The sequence below is a fragment of the Macrosteles quadrilineatus genome, unplaced genomic scaffold (genome assembly GCF_028750875.1).
Source record: "Macrosteles quadrilineatus isolate MER2022 unplaced genomic scaffold, UCM_ALF_1.0 Scaffold_1__1_contigs__length_201487025, whole genome shotgun sequence".
NCBI lineage: Eukaryota > Metazoa > Arthropoda > Insecta > Hemiptera > Cicadellidae > Macrosteles > Macrosteles quadrilineatus.
Genome location: NW_026542594.1, coordinates 102,321,357 through 102,348,438, shown reverse-complemented (window position 1 = coordinate 102,348,438; position 27,082 = coordinate 102,321,357). Strand labels below are relative to the sequence as shown.

General features: G+C 34.6%; 1 protein-coding gene across 1 annotated transcript in view; it reads left to right on the top strand.

The window, feature by feature from the left end:
* Nucleotides 1-27,082, top strand: part of LOC129000478 (pre-rRNA 2'-O-ribose RNA methyltransferase FTSJ3) — a 64,896-nt gene that overhangs the window by 3,844 nt on the left and 33,970 nt on the right. Inside the window, exons 3-4 of the mRNA XM_054427469.1 lie at nt 7,002-7,148; nt 9,769-9,932. Coding sequence (XP_054283444.1) covers nt 7,002-7,148; nt 9,769-9,932 — 311 coding nt within the window. The remainder of the gene's footprint in view (nt 1-7,001; nt 7,149-9,768; nt 9,933-27,082) is intronic.

Genomic DNA, 27,082 nt, shown 5'->3' with positions numbered 1-27,082 from the left:
AAATGTCCAAGTTATCAGTGAGCAAGGGTCTGTCGCCGAGCTCAAGGTCAAGAGAGAGATATTGTTGGTGGTACAAAGACGTTGAATCGCTCTCCCCTCGCACTCCCCCTTCCATGAGCGCCACTCTACCTCTACCAGACCAAACAGCTGTGTCTGGAGTGCGTCTAAATCATCAATATTAAAATCTATCGTCATTCCTCTTTTGCACCCAATCGATTTTAATTAAATATTTTTTGAAATAATTTGTTTGGCAAGCATATGTGGGAGTCTATTTTCTGTCTTGTCTTGATATGTAGTGCTAATGTATAAATATGCAATTTCTCGAAACAATATAAATATAACACATAATTGGGAGTGTTTCTAGGTAGACAAAATAATTTTTTAATAAAAAAGTTTTGTGCGTTCTCTATTGTTTTGGATTCCAAAAAGCCCCACACTTGTGCTCCATAACTTAAAATCTACAATAATTGTTATAAAACGGGAATAGTACCAGAATCCTTTAAAAGTTCAATTGTGTTTCCGTTGCATAAGAAGGGGGATATTAACTGCGTAGGAAATTACCGAGGTTTATCTTTTATTGACTGTATAGCAAAACTTTTTATTGGTTTAGTAAACAATAGACTTACTAATTGGGTCCATGAAAAAAATATATTAACATAAGTTAGTTTCAGGCTGGGTTTAGGAGGGGGTATTCAACAATAGATAATATTTTTAACCTTAGAACCTGTATGGGACACTTAAGATTAGAGGAAAACAAGGGGAAACTATTTTGTTTTTTTATTGATTTTTCATCAGCTTTTGATACAATAGACAGAGATGCCCTTATGTTCAAATTATCGTGTTTAGGCTTATCAACAAAATTACTAACTATATTGAAGAACTATTACTCGGGAACCGTCAATATGGGTTCCTGGAGGAATAACCAACAGGATGAAATAAATAAATTTGCCAAATTTTATCAATATATATCCCTAAACAAGTAAACTACAACAATTTTCATTTTCTCCATAAGAAAAACATAGGAATTTTAAATTACACTATTTTTGAATTTTCTCCATTACCGTTAGGCATACAACAGCGCTTCAATATACTTAATTATTTCTTTTATAAGCTCTACAAAACGGTTAAAAAATGCAAAATGTTTTGTTTTTAGGGTCAAAAATGGGAAAAACCAATTTTTACCCCATAAAACCCCTCATAAACCCCTGTTCCCATGGTCCGATTATGCTGGATCGCAAACTTGTTCGAATAGGCCCAAACGAAGGTTTACATATACACATTTGTACCAAATTTCATCAAAATCGGATAATTTTTGCTCGAGTTATCGCGCTAACGGACACACACATATATTGGCTAAATATATATATATATATATAAATAAATAAATATATATATATATAAATTTGAACGAATGGTGTTTTTTGCCTCTAGGGACCTCAAAATGAAAAATTAAATCGGTCCTAGGTCCAGGTCTTACCATGAGTACTACGATAATAACTTATTTCCTATATGTGAAATTCGCTATAGGTGTTTTTTAATCAAATATTCATAGTTTTTCCCTATTGTTAAATACGCTATAAAAAGCTCCTACTGCTTGGGGGAAAAGCTTAAAATCCACTCGAGTATGAAGCTCTACATAGACAAAAAATGGAGTGGGCCTATATCAAAATTTCCTTTGTTTTATTCCACCCTACATATTTTCCTGTAAAAAATAAGTATTTTTAGCTCGTTTATAATAATAATCCTACTAATAATAATATATCTTTATTGTCGTTTGGTAATATAAACATTACAATAGACAAGGTCAACATGTTTTGTTACATATGTTATATAAAATATTAAATATTCTACAGAAAATGTTAAAATAAAGTTAAAAGAATCTTAAAAGGATAAAAGCATCAGCAATAATAAAAACTTTGAAATTAACAGGGAAAAGACCATAACACAAACAAAGAATCATCAAGACTGCTTGGCCTCACATTTAAGCGTTGAAAAATCTACATTCTGTAAAAACTCCTCAACTGAATAAAAAGCACGACTTGTAAGCCAATCTGATAATTTTGACCTATACAAATGAATACTTTCCTGATTTCTAAAATATATTGGAAGTTTATTAAATAGTTTTATTTGCAAATATTTATAACTTTTGATAAATTTTGATAGCCTGGCTTGAGGAATATATAAATCTTTTGATTGTCTGGTGATATACCCATGGATTGAGTTGCAAGGAACAAATTTATTCAGATTCTCTTTAACGGAAACTAAATTGTAAAAAATGAAAATATTAGAGAGTGTCATGATTTTATTTTCAGCAAAAAATGCTTTGCAACTAACCCTATCGGGAATTTCAAACATAATTCTGAGAGCTTTCTTTTGCCATGTAAAAACCCGGTGAGCTCCTGAGCTATTACCCCACAGTATATTGCCATACAGCAAGTGTGAGTGAAATAAACTGTGGTAAACAATTAGAAGTGTTGGTTTAGAAACACAATTTTTAAGTTTTCTTATCAAACAACATACTCTTGACAATTTTGAAATGATATTATTAATATGTATTTCCCAGTGAGTTTAGAGTCTATGGATATTCCGAGTAGTTTGACAGAAACTGCATTGTCTGCTTCAAGATTACGCAAAGTAAAACAAATTTTTTCTGTTTTATCATGATTTATTTCCAGAAAATTACTTTCAAACCATAGTTTACCCAATTTAATGGCGTTTTCTATACTTTGGTTTGCAGAGTAAAAGTTGTCAGCTGATGAGATGAAGGTTGTGTCGTCAGCATATAAAATTGTTTTGCAAGGTATGGAGTTTGGCAAATCATTAATATAGAGAATAAACAAAACCGGACCCAGTACCGACCCTTGAGGAACCCCAGCAAGGACCTCCTTAAAATTTGACCTATCTTTTCCTAAATTGACAAATTGTAGTCTTCCACAGAGGTATGATTTAAAAAAATTTAGTTCGTGCTCCATTATTCCATAAAATTCTAATTTCTGCAAAAGAATTGTATGTAAGACCGAATCGAAGGCCTTACTGAGGTCTAAAAGTGCCACACTAAGATAACCACCAGATTCAAAACTATCCATCAGACACCACCGATTCTATAGCCAAAGTAGTTGAACGACCCGGTCTGAAACCAAATTGGTTATTGTTTAAAATATTATTTAAGTTAAGAAAATCAAAGATCTGGGCTTTAGCACAGGATTCAACTAATATTGATAACACTGGAACCATTGAAATTGGTCTATAATTTGAAATAAGAAATTTATCTCCCTTCTTATAAAGAGGGATTGTTTTACTAATTTTTAAGCAATTTGGAAAGGTTGAAGTAGAAAACACCATATTAACAAGATGAATCAGTGGTTCCATAATGTAAGGAGCTATGAATTTTACAATTTTGTTTGAAAAACCGTAAGCATCTTCACTGTTTGATGGATTAAGAGATCTTATTATTTTTTTCATGTCATTCTCTGTTACCAATTTCCACGAAAATTTATTTCTAGAACGATTAGCATTATTGAGAAAATTAGAGAAATCCAAACTCCTACCTTGCTCAACATGAGCCTTCTCTACCACCTTTTTTCCAACATCTATGTAATGGTTATTAAAATCATCTGCTGAAAAAGGTGGAACGGTATTATTATGTTTGAAAAAATCCCCACTTTCTGATTTTACTATTTGCCAAGCAGCCTTACATGTATTCCTTGAACTGCTAACAAATTTCTCATTATAATTAATCTTAGCCACTTTATAAAATTTTGTATGACAATCGAATGGTAGGGGCCTAAAATACCTAGTTTTAGTTTCAAAAACCAACTTATGAGCATGAAAATTTGCACAATGTTAACTAAATATAGGGGTGAAGTGGGGTAAGTGGGGCCACTTTTTTTCATAGTTTGACTTTGAGCTCAATTTACCAAGTTATTATTTAATATTATTCAATGAAACTTGGCATGCCTTATCTCTACTTTACTGGCTATCTAGTGATATAATCGATTTTAGAATTCCTTTAACCTTTTGTCCAGTAGAAAATTTTTTTTTAGACTATGTTCAGTGGCTGCACTTTCCCAGGTGTTCGGGGTAAGTGCAGCCAGGGCCTGGATTTCCCCTTTAAGACACACATAGAGAGACATGGGGGCAAGTGGCTTATAGCCCATTTTTCACTGAGTTTGGCAATTTTTAAATCATTGAGATATCTTTATTTTTTCATGAGTTACAAACTTTTTTGTGATCAAAACCACGGCAACGTGAAAATCTAAAAAAATTCAAAGATATTACTTTTTCTTATAACTAATAAAATAACACCTAATTGTTGTACTTTCATGATAAGTATTATTTTCTGGCCTCTTCTGCATGGTTTGTTATACATTTTATGCACAAACATGATTTTTTTATTACATTTTATTAATTGTTTACATTGTGTTAACAAAATTCTACACTTGGAACGCCAGTCTCATGGTTGTAGCCCTATTATTATTCAACTAAAAAGCCACTTAAAATCACTAAGCTAGATCTATTTTTCGCTAAAAACTCCTTGTTGCTGTTAATTATTAAAACTTACATGTTAGGCCTTACAATGTTTTTGTAGCCTAATAAAAAAAAATGTGTACCGTAATCCTAAATTTCACACTTGGAACGTATGTTTTGTCTAAAAATCAACTGAAAGTCACATTTCAACTAAAAAACACCTTACTGTCTTTGTTAAATAAACTTAATGGTTAATGTCACAAATAAAACAATTGTAATTGTAAAGAGTACAGATAAAAACAATTTTTACTGGCTGCTCTTACCCCGGAGGCTGTGGCTGCACTTGCCCCACATCAAAAATTGCCAGGGTAAGTGAGGCCACGGCTTTATTTTTTTTACCAAGCATTTTTGAGCAAAGTGGGTTACACAGGCTTAATCTACACATAAAAAACTACTAGAAACACTCACAACTTTGAGTTTAGGACTTTCCATATAGTGGTAATAATTTTGCAAACTTTGACCCGTGCACTTCCATTTGGCAACAAAACGCAAGGTTTATTTTATAAAGTAAAAAAAATTAGTTTTTGTCCAGTTACACTCAATGTTAATGTTGAATATATTAGATAAAGGTCCAAATAAACATAATTTGGTGTATTTTTGTTTAATTTACCACTTATAAGGCCGAGGTAGCCACTGGCTTCACTTGCCCCGTGACCCCACTTACCCCACTCCACCCAACAAAATTTATAAATTAGCTAAAAAATATTTGTTTTCACAAGAGTACATACAGAATCAAACAATAGTATATTTCACTACTAGTCACAAAAGTGACTCATTTCGGGGCGAGATAGTGTTTTACACGCGAGTTGAAACACTATCGAACCCCGAAATGGGACTTTCCTGACGAGTATTGAACGATAGGTACTTATTATGACGATGAAAAAAACTACTCCATCAAACTTTAAAAATCATCTGATATTTCGTAATCTATTCGTTGTAACTTTGTTGGTGTCAGGCAAAGTATTGTTTGTGTAGCGAAAGTAATACTGTATTTATTTCAGGAAAAGTCATCTGATCGCTATTTGTTTTTGTTGTATGAAAATTGACGATTTTCAAGGATCTCAGCTGTATGTAAATGGGCTATTTCGAATCCAGAAGGATGAAAAAGAAATTTGTATACTCCGTATTTTTTTAAGTAGTTTGATTACTTTACTGTAGATCTCCAAACTTTGGTATCTAAACTTTTCCCCCCGACAGTATACATCTTCCTAATGCCTCTTTGTTATGCAGCTGTGAGCTAGTAGTCCAAAGTGTTTATTAATGTTTTTTTTTTAAGTTTTCTTTTAAAAGCGTAAATATTTGTGTGTTAAATCAATCACCCATTATTATTATTATTATTTTTGTGTTTAGGTTAAATGTTTTTGATTAAAAATGTAAGGACAAAGTTTTTATAGTTTCTTGATTATCTTTTTTCAATATTACTCTAAATGTAAAATTTATAGTCTTTAAGATGTTTTTCACGTTTTTTAAATTTCTAACTCATATTTAGTTTTCTGCTAATGCTAGTAGCCTACAGTTGCTAAGTAACCAGAGCCTAGTATAGTGGAAACGTACGCTCCACTGAGTTGTCCGTGCTTATGTTACGAGTACCTAGTGGACTTGTCAAAGTCTTACGGTTGCTTGAATTTTCATGTTTTCAATGGGTCAACACAATAAAATTATTCTATAGTACACAAACACAATCAAAACTGCTGCAGAAGTGCTGTTATTTTTACAATAGCATTGTATTGACCAAAGCTTAACTTTGTTATTATCATTGTAAGGAAGTGTAGTATTAGTGATAAAATTAACTCTGGCAGTGATAATCTCAATCTCAGATAAATTGTATGGATAGTAAATGCTGTAGTACCTATATTTTTTGTTTTATTGTCAATAAGCCTAAAAGTCTAAAGCTATTTAACCTACTGTATAGAGAAGGAGGGAAATTATGCTTAAGGTGACCATGGGAACTGGTTGCCTCAGTTCCTCTTACCTTTTAGACTGTGTGTACACTTTAAAAGTAAGCGTACAAAGTTAAAGGAACTGACTACATTGAATAAACAATAACATGTTCAGACAACAATGAAATCAGCTGATTAGTTTGTTAACAAGTACATTGACTTTCACCACAGCTGATATAAAAAGTTTGGGTGTTTGAATTTAAAGACAGTAAAAAGGTGTGCAATTTTTAAGCCATCCCTAATGATAGATAATTGATAAAATAACAATTATTATTTTGATTTTTCACTTCAATCAGCTCTGGAAAATCAGAGCCATTATTGCCGTTATAGCAACCACTGGTCCCTCTGATCTTAAGTTGGCCTGTTAAGACAGCCTGTACTGATTTGAGTTTAAATAATTTACAATAAAAAAATATTTGAATTTTTAATATTTGTTTAGTCACAATGAAGAAAGTTGCCTTTTTAGCCTGTTGACAAATTAAGGTAACATACAGTAATTTCTTCTATCTATTCACACAATTCTTTGGCCAAAAGGTGTGGATCTCTACACGATACCGACCATCCCTGGCTGCATTTGTCTCCAAGAAGACATCACCACAGACAAGTGTCGGAAGGCTCTAGGCAAAGAGCTGCAGACCTGGAAGGCGGACTGTTTCCTACATGACGGAGCCCCCAATGTTGGTCAGTAGCTCTATAAATCTCATAGGATGGCGATACAACTGTATCTTCAATAAATCTAACACCTGGTGCAAGTAATCAAAATTTAACTACTGTTCGCAAGAGTTAAGAAGTTCCCTTAGCCCCGGCCTATTTTTCAGTTTGAAGGCGTTACACTCGAACACTTGGCGCAACAATTTTAGCTGTCTTCACTTAAGCAAATTTGCTCTCTTAGTTACAGCTCTCAATCTTCTATTCTGTATGTCATAACTATTTTTGCTTTCACCAAGGCTAAATAAAATGACCTATTGCCTTTTTTTGGTGTAAGTCGATATTACATTTAAATTTTATGGTAATATTAATAAATAATATTTCAAAATGATTTACAATTAAAAGGCATAGTGATATTACTGTGCAAAAAAAGATAATATTACAAAGTAAAGTTTGTAAAGTTTTAAAAGTTAAACTATTATAAATTGAAAGTCCATATATCAATCCCAAAGTAGGCCTACCCATGAACTTTTGAGAAAACTAAAAGTAACACCTCCCATAAACCATAAACTTAAAATGTTCGTCATGACGAGAAACCTTGCGCAAAACTATCCATTATTTCATAAATTTCCCTTTAAGATCGTAATTCCTTTCTAAAGGGTACTTTCCATATAGGCCTACCCAATGTTAAAAATGCCACAGCTGTACTTATTTGTTTGTTATTCTTTCAATTTACCTTATCAAAATCAGGTGTGATTATTTGTTTGTATTATTATATTCTGTTTTGTTTATTTCAGCTTAACTTTTAACCAACCAATCAATAGTTTTGATAATACTTATGAAGTCAAATGGGGTAAAGCCCGTGGGTAACAGCTAGTATAAATAATGTAGGGATGGACGAGATTGGATTTTTAGTTCGAGACGAGACGAGACGAGATTTTTTATTTCTCATACAATTTCGAGACGAGATCGAGACGGGATTTCCCTTCTCATACACAAAGGGAAATGCACGTTCGGAATTTTTACCTGATTTTGTAACATTGTTAGATGACTGTTTAAATACAAAAATAATGATAATAGGCAAGAATATTTACAATCTTTTATTAAAAAACATCAGCATAACATTTTTTTATTAATCACGCCTAAATTATTGAAAATGCCTACGATTAGGAAACATAGTGATATCAGTTAGGATAGAGTTCAACTTATCCTAAAATAAAATAAATCATAAAATAAAATATTAATTTGTATAAAATAGTTACTTGTTTTGACTTTTTTTATAGTAATAAAACATTCCTTACACTGCTAACCCTTAACAAAACTTCTCAAATGTTATTAAAATAATTAAAGTAATATTTACATTTGAAGAATTAATTAAATAAAAATGCCTTCGCAAAGGAAACGCAACTACAACACGCTCCTGTATTGCGGGTATTGCATTGACTTTCTGCAGGCGTTTTTAAATTTTTTTTTTTTATTCTCGTCTCGATAAAAATCTCGGCCAAAAAGAAATCTCGTATCGTGTAACGAGATTTAAAATTTCCCGAAATTTCGAGACTTGACCATCCCTAAGATAATGTTAAAAATAACTCAGCTGTACTTATTTGTATGTTATTCCTTCAATTTATTACCTTATTAAAATCAGGTGTGATTATTTGTTTGTATTACTGTATTCTGTTTTGTTTATTTCAGCTTAACTTAACCAATCAATAGTTTTATTAATACTTATAAATTCAAGCGGGGTGAAGCCCGTGGGTAACAGCTAGTCTGTTTAATGATTTATTCAATTATTTCTCCGTGTTACAAAAGCATACTTAGAATTTTAGAGCACATTTAAATATGGTACTCTTTATACATATTATTTCGCAAAATTTTAGAGTTTTGTATCTAAGTTTTTCATTTAAAAAGTGTAATTTGTCATTGTGCCATGATAGTCTCTATTGACACTGTTTGCCTTATAAATAAAATAAACCTTGCCAAAAAACCTATATATCTTTCAGGAGGCGACAAACTGCCCATTTGCTCCATTTTAAATTGATTTTTTCCCTCAACAGTTTTTCATGTAGACTCACGTATTATATTTACGATTACACACAAATCAAAACTACCAATCTGACTTAATGGTGATCAGCCCCCTTGCGTTTTTCCAAGTGTACTCAGTTTTTCATCTGGAGTTTTGTAAGAGTTTTTTCTAACTGTTTTAATAGTTTTTGCTGAATTATTGCAATAGTATTAATTTCTTTTGCTTTTTCTATATTATTATTTTTTGTCAACACGAGAGCGCACTGATGGAAATTAAGCGACCACCCACTCATCAAAACAAAGATGATATGAGTAATGCCAAGGCAAATCGGCCTCATGCTTAGCGCCTGCAAATAGTGTGCGATGACCTCCAAACCCTCGCAGACTGTAGGCATACCGGTATTTTATATATTAGAACTCCAACCATACGAATCAACTGGTACCGTACCACATTCTGATAGCCAATAATGTGAACGATTAATTTTTTACGTATGTTTAAAGATTTTGTAATTGCAAAATTTAAAATTCATGCTTTCGCTATGATTGCAGAGGTTAAGTAAGATAGTTATATGTATAAAAACACAGGTTAGGTGTAAGAAATGGTCCTAACTTTCTCTGATACTGTTCATAGGTCTAAACTGGCTGCATGATGCATATCAGCAGATATGTCTCACACTCAGTGCCCTCAAGTTAGCAACACAGTTTCTTAAGAAAGGTGGTTGGTTTGTTACCAAGGTGTTCCGCTCCAAAGACTATCATGCTCTGCTTTGGGTCTTTAAACAGCTCTTCAAGAAGGTAAGTAATATAGTTAAGTTTAGAGTCCGATGGTCTGTATTTGACTAAGCATTATTAGCATGTTTTAACTGAAACTAGTGTCATCTTTTTCTCTGATTCCTGTTTGTTTAGTCTATTCATCTAAAATGCTTCTATTAGGGTATTAAAAAAAAAAAAAAAACTATCCAATATTATTAAAGAAAACCCATAACAAAGCAGATACTTTCCAAACGTTATTTTACAACAATTAAAGGCAGTTCACGAGCTCTGGACTACATATTCTGCGACCAGATGATAATCGTGGACTGTGTAAGCGATGCCTAAAAAATGGGTTTACGAGTCAAAGCTTAATGTTGTGAAGGTCTAGATTATTTTTGGTCGAACACAACTTGAACCAGCTGCCTAAATGGCAGGGATTAGCTGGGAATTTTTGTTGAGAGGTTGGCAACAACAACCTGGAAACACATGTGAAGCCACCGCTCCTGGCTTAGGCACTTCCAAACAATGGGATGTGTAGAGTGTAGGATGGGCGAGTAGTGTTTTTTTAGTCGAGTCGAGTAATTAGCCCTAATACTCGAGTATCGAGTCGAGTAGTTCACGAGAAAATCAAACTTTTTTTACATATATTCCATCTTCATTTTTACGAACAAAGCATTTCTCAATCCAAAGGTTAAAAACCAAAGTCCATGGTTAAAAACTTTTATACCATATAAAAAACACAATAAGTATGTGTAGGCCTATCAAACTTATATTTTGGTGTTAAAGGTTTATTATTAATTGCAAAAAAATTGCAAAAATACGTCACTGCCACAAAAACTTTTCTCTACTGCGAATGAATGAACTGTTTATTGTGTGAAGCCCCACCCACCGTCTAACGGGACATGGGGGAGGAAAAGAGAAAGTTTGGCAGAATTTGCCCTTGTTCTAAAGCCTGGTTCACATTCCCTCCCTCACCCTCGGCCTCAGTCGCTTGCAGATTTCCATTACACAAGAGTGTTAATTATTTTGAAATACTGTAAATGTTTGAATTTGACTATGATGAGATCTAATAAAGTTTCCTCTAATTTATAAATAGGCTTAACTTTTTAATTATTAATCTAAGTCATTTGTCAGTTTTTGTATTTCTTTTTAAAAGCAATTGCAGTTATACATTTAAAAAATTACAAACATCTTGGCCTACAAATACATTTTGTAAGGAGAGTCTTTTAAAGACATTGCATAATAGCCTATGTCGACGTCTGTGGAGAAAAGTATGGCAATAGATAGGTTTTACTTTTAGCCTACAATAAAGATTATGTTTTGGGACTAAAATCTCCAAAAGAGTGCTTTTAACAAACATTTCATAGTTTTATTTAGTAACAAAAGTGTTTGACTATGTTCCCGATTATACCAAGAACAAGGTTCGGCAGAGTGGATTCACTGTGAACCGGCCTGCCTGGCCCTTATGCACGACGTCACACTATAACCTCCGTGTAGGGGTGTCAACAATGGATCGGGACAATCGAAGTTTTGAACCTGTCTGTAACCTAGTTTTTTATACTTAAATACTCATTATTTATAAACAAACACGTCCTACATATCGGATCTCGAATCACGATATTTATCGATAACCTTTCCACCCACAATAAAACATTAAAACGATGTCAAAGCAATCGTCATTTGCTCCATTGAAACACGAAAGTCGATTGGCTGACATGGTAGTGCACCGACGCCAATGAGAACTGTTGTTACATACTTTTATTGTCAACATTCACCAATCGTTTTAACATTACAAAATCGACACGGACTAAGGCTTATAATATTTTTCAATAAATACATTATGTTATAGTAGCACTTTAAACTTCACTAAACTCTTTAATCAGGTAGATAGTACAGATCAAAATATGGATCTACTTTTTGGCGCAATATAAAGCAAGCCTAACCATACGACGATGTTTAATGGTTGAATATAATTTTTCTAATGATGCGTATAATGCAGGGATTATTAAACTGAAAATTTCGACGTGTTTAGGTTATTTATTTTGTACTAAAAATAAAAATAATACTGTAATAAATAATCTATGTCTAATCTATGCCTGCCTTATTTCATATACAGTTTAACTAACATATGTTTATTGATTATTATGATTTTTGTAAACAGTCAAATAAATACACATCTTTTGTGAAGTCCTAATAGTCTTTTATCTTGTCTGTCTATAATATTTTAACATTGGTGCCGAAACCCGACTTATAAATCATGACAAAAAATATGTCAGTCCGAAAGTCAGGGAGAGAGAAACACCCTCCAAATAGATATTCCCCAGAAAATGCAAATGACAAGAATGATGAACCCATAGAAGGAGATAGTCAATCTCTAAAACCACCTTCTAAGTCAAAAACCAAATCTTCAACTTCCAGCAAGCGCCGGTTAGTTCAACTGCAACTAGAAGAAATAGAAGAAATAAACAGGCTTGAGAAAATACACGAAGAAAGGGAGTTGCAACGGCTGAAAGAATTTGAAGAAAAAGAGGTGGAGCGTCAAATGCAGGAACAACAAAGGCGAAGAGAGGAGAGGGAAATGGAACGACAACGTCAAGCTGAAGCAAGAGAACTAGAACGACAGAAGCGTCTGCTGAGAGTAAGGACCGAACTTGAGTCTGCTTCAGTCTTGGGAAGTAGTCAGTCCGCCTCAGTCTTGGGCAGTCGTCATTTGGAATTGGAAGATAATGAAGACCCTGACAAGGTAAGCTTCAATATTGCTACTGTTGAGGAGGACTCTAATGTCAAAGTCAATAGGTGGCTGAATGAGGAACCGTCAGTTCCTTTGACATCGTCAGCCATCGTGTCCACGGCTATTGATAAACTAGCTGACTCCTTTTCAAAAGCTATCAATTTATCTAACCCCAACCAACCTGTCTCTTGCCGACAGCGTCTTCCATCCTTCAGCGGGAAACCAGACGAATGGCCCATGTTCTATTCCTGTTACAATAAGACTAAGCACCTTTTTAATGACGATGAAAACCTTGACAGAATAAGAAATTGTCTGGAGGGAGATGCCTTTAAAATGGTAAAACCTCTATTTATATCAGGTAAAAATTTGAGTACAGTAATGAAAACTTTACAAATGCGTTTTGGACGTCCAGAGTTTATAGTCGAGTCAATGTTGAAGAAGGCGCGCATGCTCCAACCAGTCAAGGAGGATGACGCTGTCAGCCTTATTGAGTTTTCAACAACTCTTTTAAACCTGACCTCTACCGCAGAGTCGTTGGATTTGGAAATGTACTTAATAAATCCTCTCTTGTTGAATGAACTTTTAAGTAAGCTCCCCTATACCCTGAAGTACAGGTGGGCTGAACATGTAAATAGCATGCATTTAGAAAAACCTACTGACCTAAAGGGTTCTATGAAGATGAAATTTTCACATTAAGTAATGTAAGAACTCAATCACCTCTAGATTTACCCCAACAGTCGATTGACTCAGTAAAGCTTCGTGAGATATGGCCTCATTTAAAGTCAATCGATCAACCTTTACCAACATCTCATGTTAAACCTACCATTTTGATAGGTCAAGATAACTGTGACTTGTTATTGACCAGAAAAGTTATTGAAGGTCCGCCAAATGCTCCCGTCCTGTCATGGAGCTACCTAGGGTGGTCAATGCATGGCAAGTGTCCAGAATTTACTGGACGTGTTGACGATTTCACCCTATTGTCCTTTGATCACGACAGATTACATGATTTGGTGAAAAGTTCCTTTGAAATTGACAACTACGGTGCATCTCCAGTAAAAAACAAATCAATAAAATCGGTAGAAGACGAACGTGCAATGTCAATCTTGGAAAAAACAACGAGGAAAATCGGAGAACGTTATGAATCTGGCTTGTTGTGGAAATCAGATGATTTTAAATATCCCTCGAGTTACGATAAAGCTCTTAAAAGACTAAAACACATTGAAGGGAAGATGGCAAAGGATCCTTCCTTTAAAGACGAATACACAAGGAAGATTGCCGACTACAAAGAAAAAGAGTATATTCGAAAACTAAGTGAAGATGAGGCAAGTATTTTAAATGATCATACTTATTATCTACCTCATTTCGGAGTTGTGAACCCCAATAAGCCCAACAAATTAAGATTGGTCTTTGATGCAGCTGCAAAGTCGAACGGTGTATCATTTAATGACGCTCTTCTTAGTGGACCTGACCTTTTGAATCCATTACCAGCTGTTCTCGTAAAATTTCGTCTGGGAAAATTTGCTGTCGCTGGTGATATTAAGGAAATGTTCCATCAGGTACGCATAAGGAAAGAAGATGTAGATTCACAGAGATTTTTGTGGAGGCAAAACACGAATGATCCTCCAGATACGTATGTAATGGAGGTGATGACATTTGGGTCGACCTGTTCTCCAAGCACTGCTTTATATGTAGTGAACGAAAATGCCAAACGTTTCTCATCCATCTACCCTGAAGCTTCTAAATCAATTCTCACTAAGGAATACATGGATGATTTATTAGACTCTGTCAATTCTGAGGAAGAAGCAAAGACTCGAGTGAAAGAAATAATGGAAATTCACAAATCAGGTGGATTTCAAATGTGCAATTGGTTATCAAACTCCAAAGATGTTTTATCTGGAATTCCTGAAGAACTGAAATCAAATTCAACTAAGCAATTAAAGCATGATAGCAATCTTCCCACTGAACGAGTTCTCGGAATGTGGTGGGATTCAGAAAGCGACAATTTCGTATTTCATCGCAATGCAGAAAAGTTGCAAAAAATGGAATCAAGTTATCCAACTAAACGTGAGGTTTTGAAGGCTGCGATGTCTATCTTTGATCCTTTGGGACTAGTCACCCCTACTACAATCAAAGGTCGAATATTAGTGCAAGAGATTTGGAGAACAAAAACAACATGGGATGAAATACTAACAACAGGACTTACTAAGAAATGGCAAGAATGGTTGGAAGAAGTTAAACAACTACAATATTTTACCATTCCGAGATGCTATTTCAAAACCCTTATGATAAATGATGTTGAGCTTCATGTCTTTGTCGATGCAAGTGAAGAAGCGTACTCCGCTGTTGGATATCTAAGACATAAGAATACTAACGAGAATACTGGATACAACACTATGTTGGTTATGTCGAGAGCAAAGGTGGCTCCTCTAAAACCAACTACCATACCAAGACTGGAACTACAAGCTGCTGTCCTTGGATGTAGGCTTGTTAAAACAATTATACACGACCTAGACATCAACATCGTCCGAAAAATATTTTGGTCAGATTCTGTTACGGTGTTACATTGGATAAAATCTGATCCGAGAAGCTTTAAACAATTTGTTTCTAACCGACTTGTGGAAATACTTGAAGTTTCACAAGCTGATGAATGGAAGTGGGTACCATCAAAAAATAACCCTGCTGATGTCGCTACGAGAAGCAACCAGAAATTCACTACAAGTAATCATGAATTTTGGACTTATGGCCCCGAGTTTCTAAAATACGACTCAAGTCATTGGCCTCAGCAACCGACAACCTTGCAAACAAAAAACAGCGAAGAGGTGAAACAAAAGTTCGTTGGGTTACTCAACGAAGACAAAGAAGACGTTATCAATATTGAGAGATTTTCTTCCTGGAATAAGGTAACACGAGTAACTGCGTGGGTTCTGAGATACATTGGTATATTGCAATCCAGGATCAAAAGAAATGACAAAGACAGACAGAAGAAGAACTCTAACCCCAGATTGATACTGGAACTTCAACCAGATGAAATTCTTAAGGCTGAACACATCTTAGTGTTGAATTCCCAAGACAAAACTTTTAAAGAAGAAAAGACCTTATTAAGAAATAGCAAGTCACTACCGAAGTCAAGTAAAATATTCACATTGGATCCTTTCGTTGACGAGAAAGACCTCATCAGGATGTCTACAAGAATACGAAATTCTCCTGAAATCAGTACTGAACGAAGATATCCAATTATTTTAGATGGAAAATGTCAAGTAGCAAGACTTATTGTGAAGAACTTCCATGAAAAATGCTTCCACCAAGGAATAGAAACCGTAATGAACATGACAAGAGAACGGTTTTGGATACTTAATCTTCTAACAGTGAAGAAAGTGCAAAGAAGCTGTATGCGTTGTAGGATTGACAACGCCAAACCAAGTCCACCTCAAATGGCACCCCTGCCAATGTCACGAGTAGTCAAGGCACAGTATCCTTTCTTTTACACTGGTGTTGACTATTTTGGCCCAATTGAAGTAACTGTTGGCCGAAGACATGAAAAGCGATACGGTGTAATATTTACATGCCTTTCTACACGAGCAATTCATCTCGAAGTGGCTCATTCGTTAAGTACGGAGAGTTGCGTTATGGCAATTCAAAGGTTTATAAGTCGGAAACCTTGCCCTTCTGAGATGTTTTCTGACAATGGTACGAATTTTGTAGGAACAGACAATGAACTTCGAAATGCTGTTAAGTCTTTAAACAACGCCCAGATTCAACGGACAGTCGTAAAGAGTGGGATTAAATGGAATTTCATTCCTCCCCGTGCGCCACACATGGGGGGATGTTGGGAGAGACTGATAAGGTCAGTAAAAACAGCATTGAAAAGTGTCATGCGATCCCAGTACCCGAAAGATGAAGAACTGCAGACGTTTTTGACTCGCGTGGAGTTTATTATTAACTCACGTCCACTCACACACTTATCAATTGACCCGTTGGACCCTGAGCCGATCACACCAAACCACTTTCTACGCGAAGCCTACAAAATAAATATTGATGAAGATAAACTATGTAAGAAACAACTAGCCCGCGTAAGAACACTTTTGGATAGTTTTTGGAAGCGTTGGGTCCAAGAATACCTGCCCTGTTTATTAAGACGTTGTAAGTGGCACAAACGAATAGAACCGCCTCAAGTAGGGGACTTGGCTATAATAGTAGAAGAAGACAATCAAAGGAATTCATGGCCTCTTGGAAGAATATCAGCCATTTACCCCGGTAAAGATGGCGTTATACGAGTTGTGGACATCAAAACAACCAAAGGTACATTCCGGCGCCCTCTTACCAAGGTCGCAGTTCTTGGGGGGGAGAGAATGTAATAAATAATCTATGTCTAATCTATGCCTGCCTTATTTCATATACAGTTTAACTAACATATGTTTATTGATTATTATGATTTTTGTAAACAGTCAAATAAATACACATCTTTTGTGAAGTCCTAATAGTCTTTTATCTTGTCTGTCTATAATATTTTAACAAATACATCTAAATGTCTGACTTATTGATACAGACATTGTTTAGTGTAATTAATTTCGTGTTGGCAGGACATTCGCGCGCTGGTTGTCTCTTGAGTTGAGTCTGACATCTTGAAATGTAGATTCGTAGATTGTGTTGTGCAATGCTGGAAGCTAAACAATGTCACCGGCACCGTCGCTGTTTTGAACTAGATAGTTTCTAAGTTGGCTATGAAAATTGTTAACCGTGATGACAAAACTAATACTGTAGCTATACAGTAAATAAATGTTAAAATAAAATATTTATCCCTGTCGGATGTCGGTATCATCGGAATCAACTTTTGACAATCGAGTCTTGATACCGATACCAATGCCCAAGTATCGGTGGTATCGATGACGATAATCGAATCATCCCTTTTTACTAGTAGAGCTGTATCGTGACGTAATCGATGCATCGGGATTTTGATGCATGCTGGATCGAATCGGTATTTGATGCATCGCACTCGCACACCTACACCACTGCCTAGCCTATCACCCAGTGTCAGCCCAGCTGTCGGCGCTGTCGCTGTCAGTGAAATGGATGACGCAAGCGATGTCTAGGTTGCCGATTATTAGTAGGCCTAGTATGTCAATATTTAAAGGGGTTAAGTAAGGGATTAAATAAATCTCAAACATTTTCCTTTCTTACTATTTATTTGTCAAATATCAATGAAAATAACGAAATCGGCTTAACGTCTACTACTCGACTCGATTCACGAGTATCTTTAACTACTCGACTCGACTGTCGAGTATTGCCAACTACTCGAGTAATTACTCGACAGTCGAGTACTCGCCCACCCCTAGTAGAGTGTTTGTGTGAGTTAAATGAAAAATTAAGATATAAAACTAATCAAGCCATTGTAACAAGAAGAACCAGAAAGGAATGTTTATTTTTACAATAAAATGAATTATTTAACAAATATCAGCTGTTTTTAATTGAGCGTAGTGAACGAAGCTCTTATACGTCAAACCAGAAAGAAGAACCAGAAAGGAATGTTTATTTTTATAATATAATGAACTATTAAACAAATATCAGCTTTTTTTAATTGAGCGTATCGAACGAAGCTCTTATACGTCAACTCTTATGCATTTTGTAATACACAAACTCCTAGACAGCTGAAGCAACTGTTTTCAAACTTTGCATGGTGATAAAGACCATATCGATGAGTGCTAAATATGGCGTTAAAAGAGTCTTTCAGGAATGGGCCCCACGGGATCTCAAAGTTTCTATTTAATCCTTATGGACTCAGTATTTGACATATAAACAAAGGCATATATGATCAGCTGTTGACTTTTGTTTTGAGTGCAGTAGATTAAGAAATAGCTGATAGCATTATTCCACAGATACTAGAATAGAAACGGTATGAATCATAAATATAGGCTAATCTAATGACAACACTAGCTTGAATCTTTACTAACAGCCTCAACATCTTGTTTGGACGTACTATTGATTCAACTATAGGCCGAAGTCGCTCCCTATTTTCTTTTACCTGAAGTAATCGTTGGGTATCCACCTGATTTTCAACAGATTTCTGAGGATTGTGATAACTTTTAAGAAAGTCAATACCGGCTTGAACACATGACTTGTGATGTGATACAAAGTATCTTCATGGGACTGTAAATGTCCCTGCTTACCTAAAAGCTTAGGGTAAGTGGTCAAAGGCTGAGTGACAAGGTTTTGTGCTATCATACCTTTGTTGTGGCCACACCTTTCGCCGGCAAAAAGCACACAGAACTTACAAAATATTCCCTTTTTTCGTGAGAATAAACTAGCCAACTCCTTTGTTCTAGATGATGGTGTCCCAAATAACGTTTCAATTCCTTGCCTCCCTTTGTGTGCACCGAATGAGACAGTTGGTATGATTTCGGTGGTACCCATGGGTTTTCCAACAATTTACACTTTGTATATTCGTCGACACTTTTATTTATGAACAATCCTATATCATTGGAGAAAATACTGTCATTACTGGATGACTCATTCGTGGACGAAGCTTCATTTGCCTTGATGTTTTGGGGTTCTTTAGATTCAATGTTATGAATCTGAATGGAATTGACATAATTTTGTGAGGTGCCTGCATCAGATATCCCTTGATCAAGACTGAGTGTCAGTGTGTCACCGAGTTTTATGGACGCATCCTGAGTTATTTTTCTTGTCTACTTTTTTAAAGTATGAACTTATTGGATTTGGATTCAAGCGTTTCCGATCATTTTGGAATGCCTAGAACAACGAATGGAATACAATATACAGGTATACAGACCATAGGCAATTTACATTTTAAAATTTATTTTCAAACAATTGTATGGTGCTTAAAATCACTCACAAACAAGTTTGATACAATGTTCACAGAATTTTAAGTTAAAATCTGTAAATAAATCAAATTAACAAATTACAAGGCATAAATTGTGAAATTCATTCCAAAACGTCAAGAGGACTATTTTACATTATACTGAAAACTGGCCGATATCATACTAGAGATGTAAGTTAATCGTTGTTTCCCAGCAACGCAACTTAATTTTAGTAGGTATTTTAGCAATTGATAGAATTATTGTCCTAGTTTATAACATCATAATAATAATTGGAAAAAGCCATAATTTAAGTAAAAGTAATGACGATAATTTACAACATGTAAAAATATTAATATAATTTCCAGTATCCACTTATTTTTATTTCTCAAAGCATTATCTACCGTTTTGAAGCTTACGTTAATCATAGTTTAACATTAAACTATGATTTCACTCTTCATTAACTGAATGTTTATAGGTTACTAAAATAAAATACATCACTTTAAGAATTTTTTATATTTAAAATAAAACAAGTCATAAGTGTACTGCTACAATACATTTGCTCATTATTTTACAAAAATAATGGAGAATTTTAGTATCTGAGAATCGAGTGTAGGAGCGCTGGCGACCCGGCTTATCGAACTCGTAAATTAAGGGGTCATTAGAGTGTCGAGGCGAGTGAAGAAAACTACCTGACATAAGCCTATTCTCCCCAACAGTACTATACCGGGTATTTCGCTGGGAGAAAGGGGTGGTCGAGTAAAGAGGGGTGGGAGAAGGAGAGAGAGGGTGAGGAGAGTGAAGTGAATGTGAGCTGTGGCGAGAGGAGAACAACACGAGAGCGTGGCCGTGTGTTGAATGCACTACAAGTAGATGCAAAGTAGTTTCTGAACAGAAAACAGAGCTTCCAAGAAAGTATCTATTGATTGGCGTTTGACAGTCAATCTATATAAATAAAATTAGAGTTTTGTCTGTACATTGCTCAGAATCATACATTTTTAGGTTATTTTTACGTTTTATACATTAAAGAACCCGAAACAAGTCTCATCTAAATTTCTGTCTGTCTGTCTGTCTGACACACTCAAGATGGCATTTTACGCAATCTTCTCCAGGAAAACGAGAGTACCTATCAAGACCCAAGTCATTTTAATGTATTCACTGGATTGGCGAGAGTGTCTTTAGCCATTAAAATATGGTCTCAATTCTTTGTAATTAAAATTACGGCCGTTCAAAAATGCAGTTTTGTGCGATTTTTGTCAAGTTTTCTTCCAATTTGTATCACATAATCATCTATGAAACAACGAACAGCTGTTCGGATCAAGATTATTTTTTCTAGCTGTCACTGAAATGTTTACAAATGTTGTTTACAAACACCACAACCATTTCCGATCACGTTTTGAAGGCAAATCCCATCCACGTGAGATTAAAAACGTTTTTATTACATAAAGGATTTAATTAATCTCAAGTGGAATAATATAGTGTAACCGTAAATTAAATAACTAGGCATCATCCAGGTCAGGAACCAGAAATATGTGTATAAAATTGTTTTGGAGTTTTGATAACCAGAAAGAAGACATTGAATCAAGATTGAATCAGTGTTGTATACGGCTGGGAAACTTAAATTTACTAATGACCGTCGCCTATAGCTTAGAAACAATGTTCCATTCATTGACGGCTCTTCAATGGCGGTTGTGTAAAGTGTAAAGTAAAAAATTACAACTGCAGTGGGTGATTGTAACAGAGGTTTACGGATGATGCTGAACTCGATTTTCCAATGTGTCACTTTCTGTTCCTACCATTGACTTTATAAAGTCAATAGTTCCTACTCACCGTGTGATGCAATCGCTGGACCATACAGCCAATAGGCCCATAGCCCTTCTCTTGGGTACGTGTGGTACGTATGCTTACCCAATTATTTATAACAACCCTTTCGACAACGATCCTTGATACCGGTACTTTTCCATAGAATACACGGCCTACCTAGGTACTTAAGAAATAAAATTATAAACGTCCAAAAACCCAACGTTGTGTGATTTTTGTCACATTTCCTTATAATGTTAATATATATACCAGCAACCATTGTTTAGAGAATACGTAATCTATTAAATAACAGAAAGTTATGTTGTATAAGATTTTTTTTTTTTAACTGACACCGATAAGTTTACATTAAGAGTTGTGTACAAATAAAGCAATTAATGGGAAATAACTTTGATTGCCGATAACTTTTTACGAGAAAATCCAAAACCAAGAGATCAATAACCTTGATTAACGCATATAATTGGTCGGCTGTACTACAGTTCTTAACTGTAAACGTTGGTTTTTGGTACGGTACTAATTCTTTTCCTTTTAACCTTTAGTAGCAGCAAGAATCATTTTTACGTACCAACACATCACAGTAATTTACAAATTAGTTATCGTTGGTGTTGCACCTTATTTATTACAGGCGTAGGCCTATTCAATTTAATTGATATCTTAACTGTATAATTTTTGCTTTTTCTGTCTGGATTCCAAAATGTTATGCTAAGAAAACTATAACGCATTTTAGTAAAACATATTCAGCAAACCATCATGAATTGTTCAAACACTTTGAACGTTGTTTATGTATCAATAGTTCGTGGCCTATTTTGGTAATTTTTATTACAAATTACCAATCTAAATCGTCTATAGTAGGCCTACTGTACTTCATTTCATATAGCAAACCGATTCAGATAGCATTTCGACAGAATTTCGAGTCATCTCCGGTCCAAGCAAATATAAATTGTTATGATCAAATTTTATGGCATTAACAAAGATTTCAAGTACTAATTTTATATGTACCTTTTTATGCTTAAAGCGTAGCAGATTCCCTAATTAAGTTCGGTATTTTTGTGTGTATGTATGATGGTAACGCATTAATGTCCTTGTTTCTCAATGTTTCACGGAAAGGACAAGAGCGCCTTGATAATGAAAATGTCAACCCGAATAAAGTGTTAAATTAAGAGGTTGAGGTAGTACCTTAAATACTTTTAACCATTATGTTATAGTCCTTTAAATTCTGAACAAAATTGTACAAATCCCATTTCCGTATATTTACTCTCACCGCTTACACATGATAAAGGTTGTTGACAAACTTATGGGAGAAAGTATGTGTCAGAATGCTGATACTGTTTATTTAGTCATTGGATATAACATATGGACCAACAAGATCCGGGTGACATTTAATTGCGAAGCATGTCAGATACTGTATTTGCGAAGGAATAGTTTTGTCAGCATATCTGAAAGTATGCAAACCAACTGCTGTGCTTTATATAAGAAGGTTTTAACTGACTATGATAAGATCCCCGTGCGTAGAATGGGCACACAGCTAGTACTAATGCTAAAATTATAGAAAATTTTTTTGTTATATAATTTTAAAAATATATGTGTGGCCTATGAGGCGTATATATACAAAAATATTCTTACCTACAGTTGGATTTTTTACGTTTTACAATAGAAGCAGTTAAGGTGTGGTGGAATATCTTTAAAGATGAACCTATTTAGCTGTAGTGCGATCATGTGTTTATATGTGTCAAATTTTGAGGTTAAATCAAAATAAACATGTTGGCAATCAATAATTAAGCATTTAGAGGCCGGTTTGTATTACTTACGAAAGAATTGCCATTTAAAATCAAATGAAATGATTTAGTATATTTCATTGTTTAATTTATAAGAAAAAAATCTGTTTTTAGGCTACTGCATTTTATAAACCAAACTCGAATCTTGCTTCCTTGGCCTATTGTATAATGTTATCCTGTTTGTATGAGGTGAACTTATTTGATTAGTGATTGCATTAATGAATTATCAGCAATACAATTAGCTGTCAATTATAATTTAAATGGGTCAAAACGTGAGTCTAAAGGTTCATCTCGTCATCTCAAGAGTATTTAATTCTGATCTCTAACATGAAACCCAAAAGGCGAGTCTATGTTTAGATGTTATGATATTTCAAAACTAGACGTAAATCATCATTACTGTATGTCCCAACGGTTATTTTATGTGTATCCCAGTCACAGCAACCATTATTCTATGATCGAAATTAATTAATCCCTATCAAAGCAACCATCACCTATAATTTGGAGGAAATAATTAAGTATCAACTTATTCATTAGCTGATTTGGAATTAGGAATCACGTCTCTATTTCACAGTAAATATTCTATATATTGCCAAGTAGTTATATAAAAGTAGGCTAGAGTAAGTTTAAAGTATATTTAAATATTGTCAATTCCAAGAATTATTGTGTCAGTTTGTTTGTTTTTATTTAACCTCAAAATTTGACAGGTCTGAACACATGACCACACTACTGCCAAATAGGTTCATCTTCAAAGATATTCCACCACACCTTAACTGCTTCTAGCTAAAAACTCCAACTGTACTTGTTATAGGACTTTATTAAAGAACCTGGGCAGCATTAGTCCATTGGCAATCGAAACATCATTATATACCGTACTAATATTATAAAGCTGTAAGTGTGTGTGTTCGTTATTTGTTTGGGACTCAATCAAGAAATGACTCGAATTTGGTTTGAAATTTCGCATGACGATAGATCATTTTATAGGCTTATTATTATTCCTATTTGTGTAACTAGACGCGTAATAGATGCGCTGCGGCTTTTGTCCAGGTCCCAAAACGCAGCTGCCGTGAGTGGTTTCCTAGACTGCGTACAATACACATGGTTGGTGCGTAAAATAAGTTCACGGGAGAGAGCTGCCGTGAGTGGTTTCCTAGACTGCGTACAATACACATGGTTGGTGCGTAAAATAAGTTCACGGGAGAGATTACTAGTGGCTACTATGATGTTATACGATGATTTAGATAATGAAATGTATACTTTGGTCAGTTTTGAAGAAGCGTAAGCAGTGAAAAGTACATGATTAGGAAATGTACGTGGCCCTCGCGGAAGTTTAAACCGTAATATTAAAGCAAACATGTCAATTTAAAATGTAAAAAATAAATTATAATTTAACCTCTCCAACTTTGCTTTAACTGTTATTATATTTAGGCCTACCTATTCAGAATTTACCGAATTGACGAAATACTCTAGTATAAGTGTAGGTTATCTTGCCAACTCTTTGGTATAAGATTGTGTTACTGTTACCTTATTTTATGTGTATTTTGTTAACACTTTCTTAGTCTAAGTTTTGCCCAGATGTTACAGCAGGCGGATAAAATATTTGTCATCTGATGCTAGGCTCAACAATTTATTATTTATTATGTATGATTAACCGTTTAACTGGCCACACTACTTGAAAAAGTGACCAGTCTACATTTCTCAACAATTATTATGTTTGTAAAGTGTTTTGTAATATGGGAAATAAATTCATTTATTCATTTATTCATATTATTTACGAGTATAACTGCAATAAGCATTTCATACTTATACGCCAGCCCCGTAAAGAAGGACGGGCACTCTGCTAGTAATTAATATACTGTAGGATTATTACTAAGATGTTCAGGGGTCCTTAAAATAATTATGGGGGCCCTTATATTTGGGAGTTGGTATTGTGGTGGCTTGAAAAGAATTATTAGGTTTATTTACAAATTACAAATATGTGAGGACAAATTAAGTGTAGGGAACATTTAATAAGGGAATTAAATATTAAAATTACACATTAATGGGGAAATTAACACTACCTAACGATAACGAATGATATGAAATGTAATACTATAAAAATTTTAATTGTATGAACAACGTACTTCCATAATATGTCATTTCAACAGACAAATTCAATCTTATAATAAAATAACCTACTCCCGCCGCAGTAAACCTGCAGACTAAGCTAATTTTCGCTTACCTAGCAAGATTTACACAAAAATATTCCCTTAAAACTGTCTAATGATAGTGATTTAATGATTACCTAAGTTTGCTGCTAAAGTGATAGTAAAGAGGTGTGTTTGCTGGTTAAAATGTCGATAGCTTGAAAAAAAATTTCCCCGATTAGTATCCGTCAATAAACAAGCAAACTACAACAGTTGATTAAAAAAATAAAAATAACAAAGAGTAATATTTACTTTACCATTTTTATTGAATTGTATCTCCCCGTTAGGCATACCAACGCTTAACCAACGCTTTGTGGTACTAAATGATTTTTTTTTTATAAGCCCTACAAAATGGTTTAGAAAGAAATAGAAAAACTGTATGTTTTAGGGTCAAAAATGGGAAATCCCTATTTTATTATTTAACGAAAGTTTACACGTTTATACCACATTTCATCAACATCAGATTATATTTGCTTGAGTTATCGTGCTGACGGACATATATCTAAAAATGTGGACGGGTGGTGTTTTTGGCTGTTATGACCCTTCAAAACGAAAAAGTAAATCGGTCCTGGTAGTCTTACCACGAGACCTCCTATTAGGCTATTAGGTATAGCTAATAGCCTATACCTTTGAATAGAAAATACGCTTAACAAACTGATCAATTTGTACTGAAACAATAGAAACAAATCAATAGGCATCATTAAACTATTCATCCAAACCCGCGTGATCTTCCAGAGACCGCTCATATATAACTAATTTTTGTTTTAAGGCAAAGCACAAGAAAATTCACAACGAATGTTGTATATGCAACACTAGTTACTAGGCCTACGTTATTGTTTTAAATTTAATCATCATTATTTAAATACGGTCAAAATTAAAGATACTTTTATTGTGAACTCAACAAGGTAAATAAAACTATTTATTGTTCTTATGAATTTGATTGACTAAATAGATGATAAATTATATAAAACAATATTCACAATAACAAATATACAATAATAATGAAGTGATAATAAAATTCCCAAAAAAACAAAGCTAAGTTTTTGGTTTTTATTGTAAAATAAAACAGTGCACTAACGGAGCAGAAAATATAAAGGCTAGAAACAACTATGTATTAGAAACTATTTGGCAATTTCCTGAGCCGTCAATATATTACTCATGCTTAAGTTTTATTTAAGACGGAAATAGCTAGCTCATTTCCTGAATCGTCTTTATGCTATTACTCTAGTGATTCAAAGAATTGGCTGCAATACATTTTGTTTAACTTAATATCTCAACAATAAGAATTCTATTCTTGGAAGGTCACTATCCCATCAGTTGCCCTCTCAGTAACGGAAGTGTTTCCTCCCCAAAGCCATTGCCCTTTGCACCCCTCCCCCCACCACGGCACCTAAGTCATCCTCCTCTCTTACCCACGGGTCAGGTACTTTTTGGGGAGAGAGGTATTCTTGGGGGGAAAGCTAGTTGGTGTGCGAACTGAAGCCTAATGAAGCGTAAAAGGGTTGGACCCCGGATTAGGGCCAGAGCTCGCCAGGCTTCCGTTTCCCCTGAGAATCAGAGGAGAACTAATGTAAAAATGCATAAAATAACTCAGGTTTGATAGCAAACAATACGTTTACTTCCTGTGAGACTTCCGACCTACGTACCATTCCCACACTCCACAGCGCAACATACACAGCGCTTAGTTTATTACTCTTTGGCAATATTGCCGTAACGTAACATAACATGTGTAAGTTGCGGTGACGAGTTTAATAATTCGGTTATTTCAAGTCTCACTCCCACACAACAACTAACTACCGTATCTAGATTGTCGGTACAAAAACTAGTTGTTGACGCTTTCGTCAAAACTATTATCACTAATAAGGTTTATATT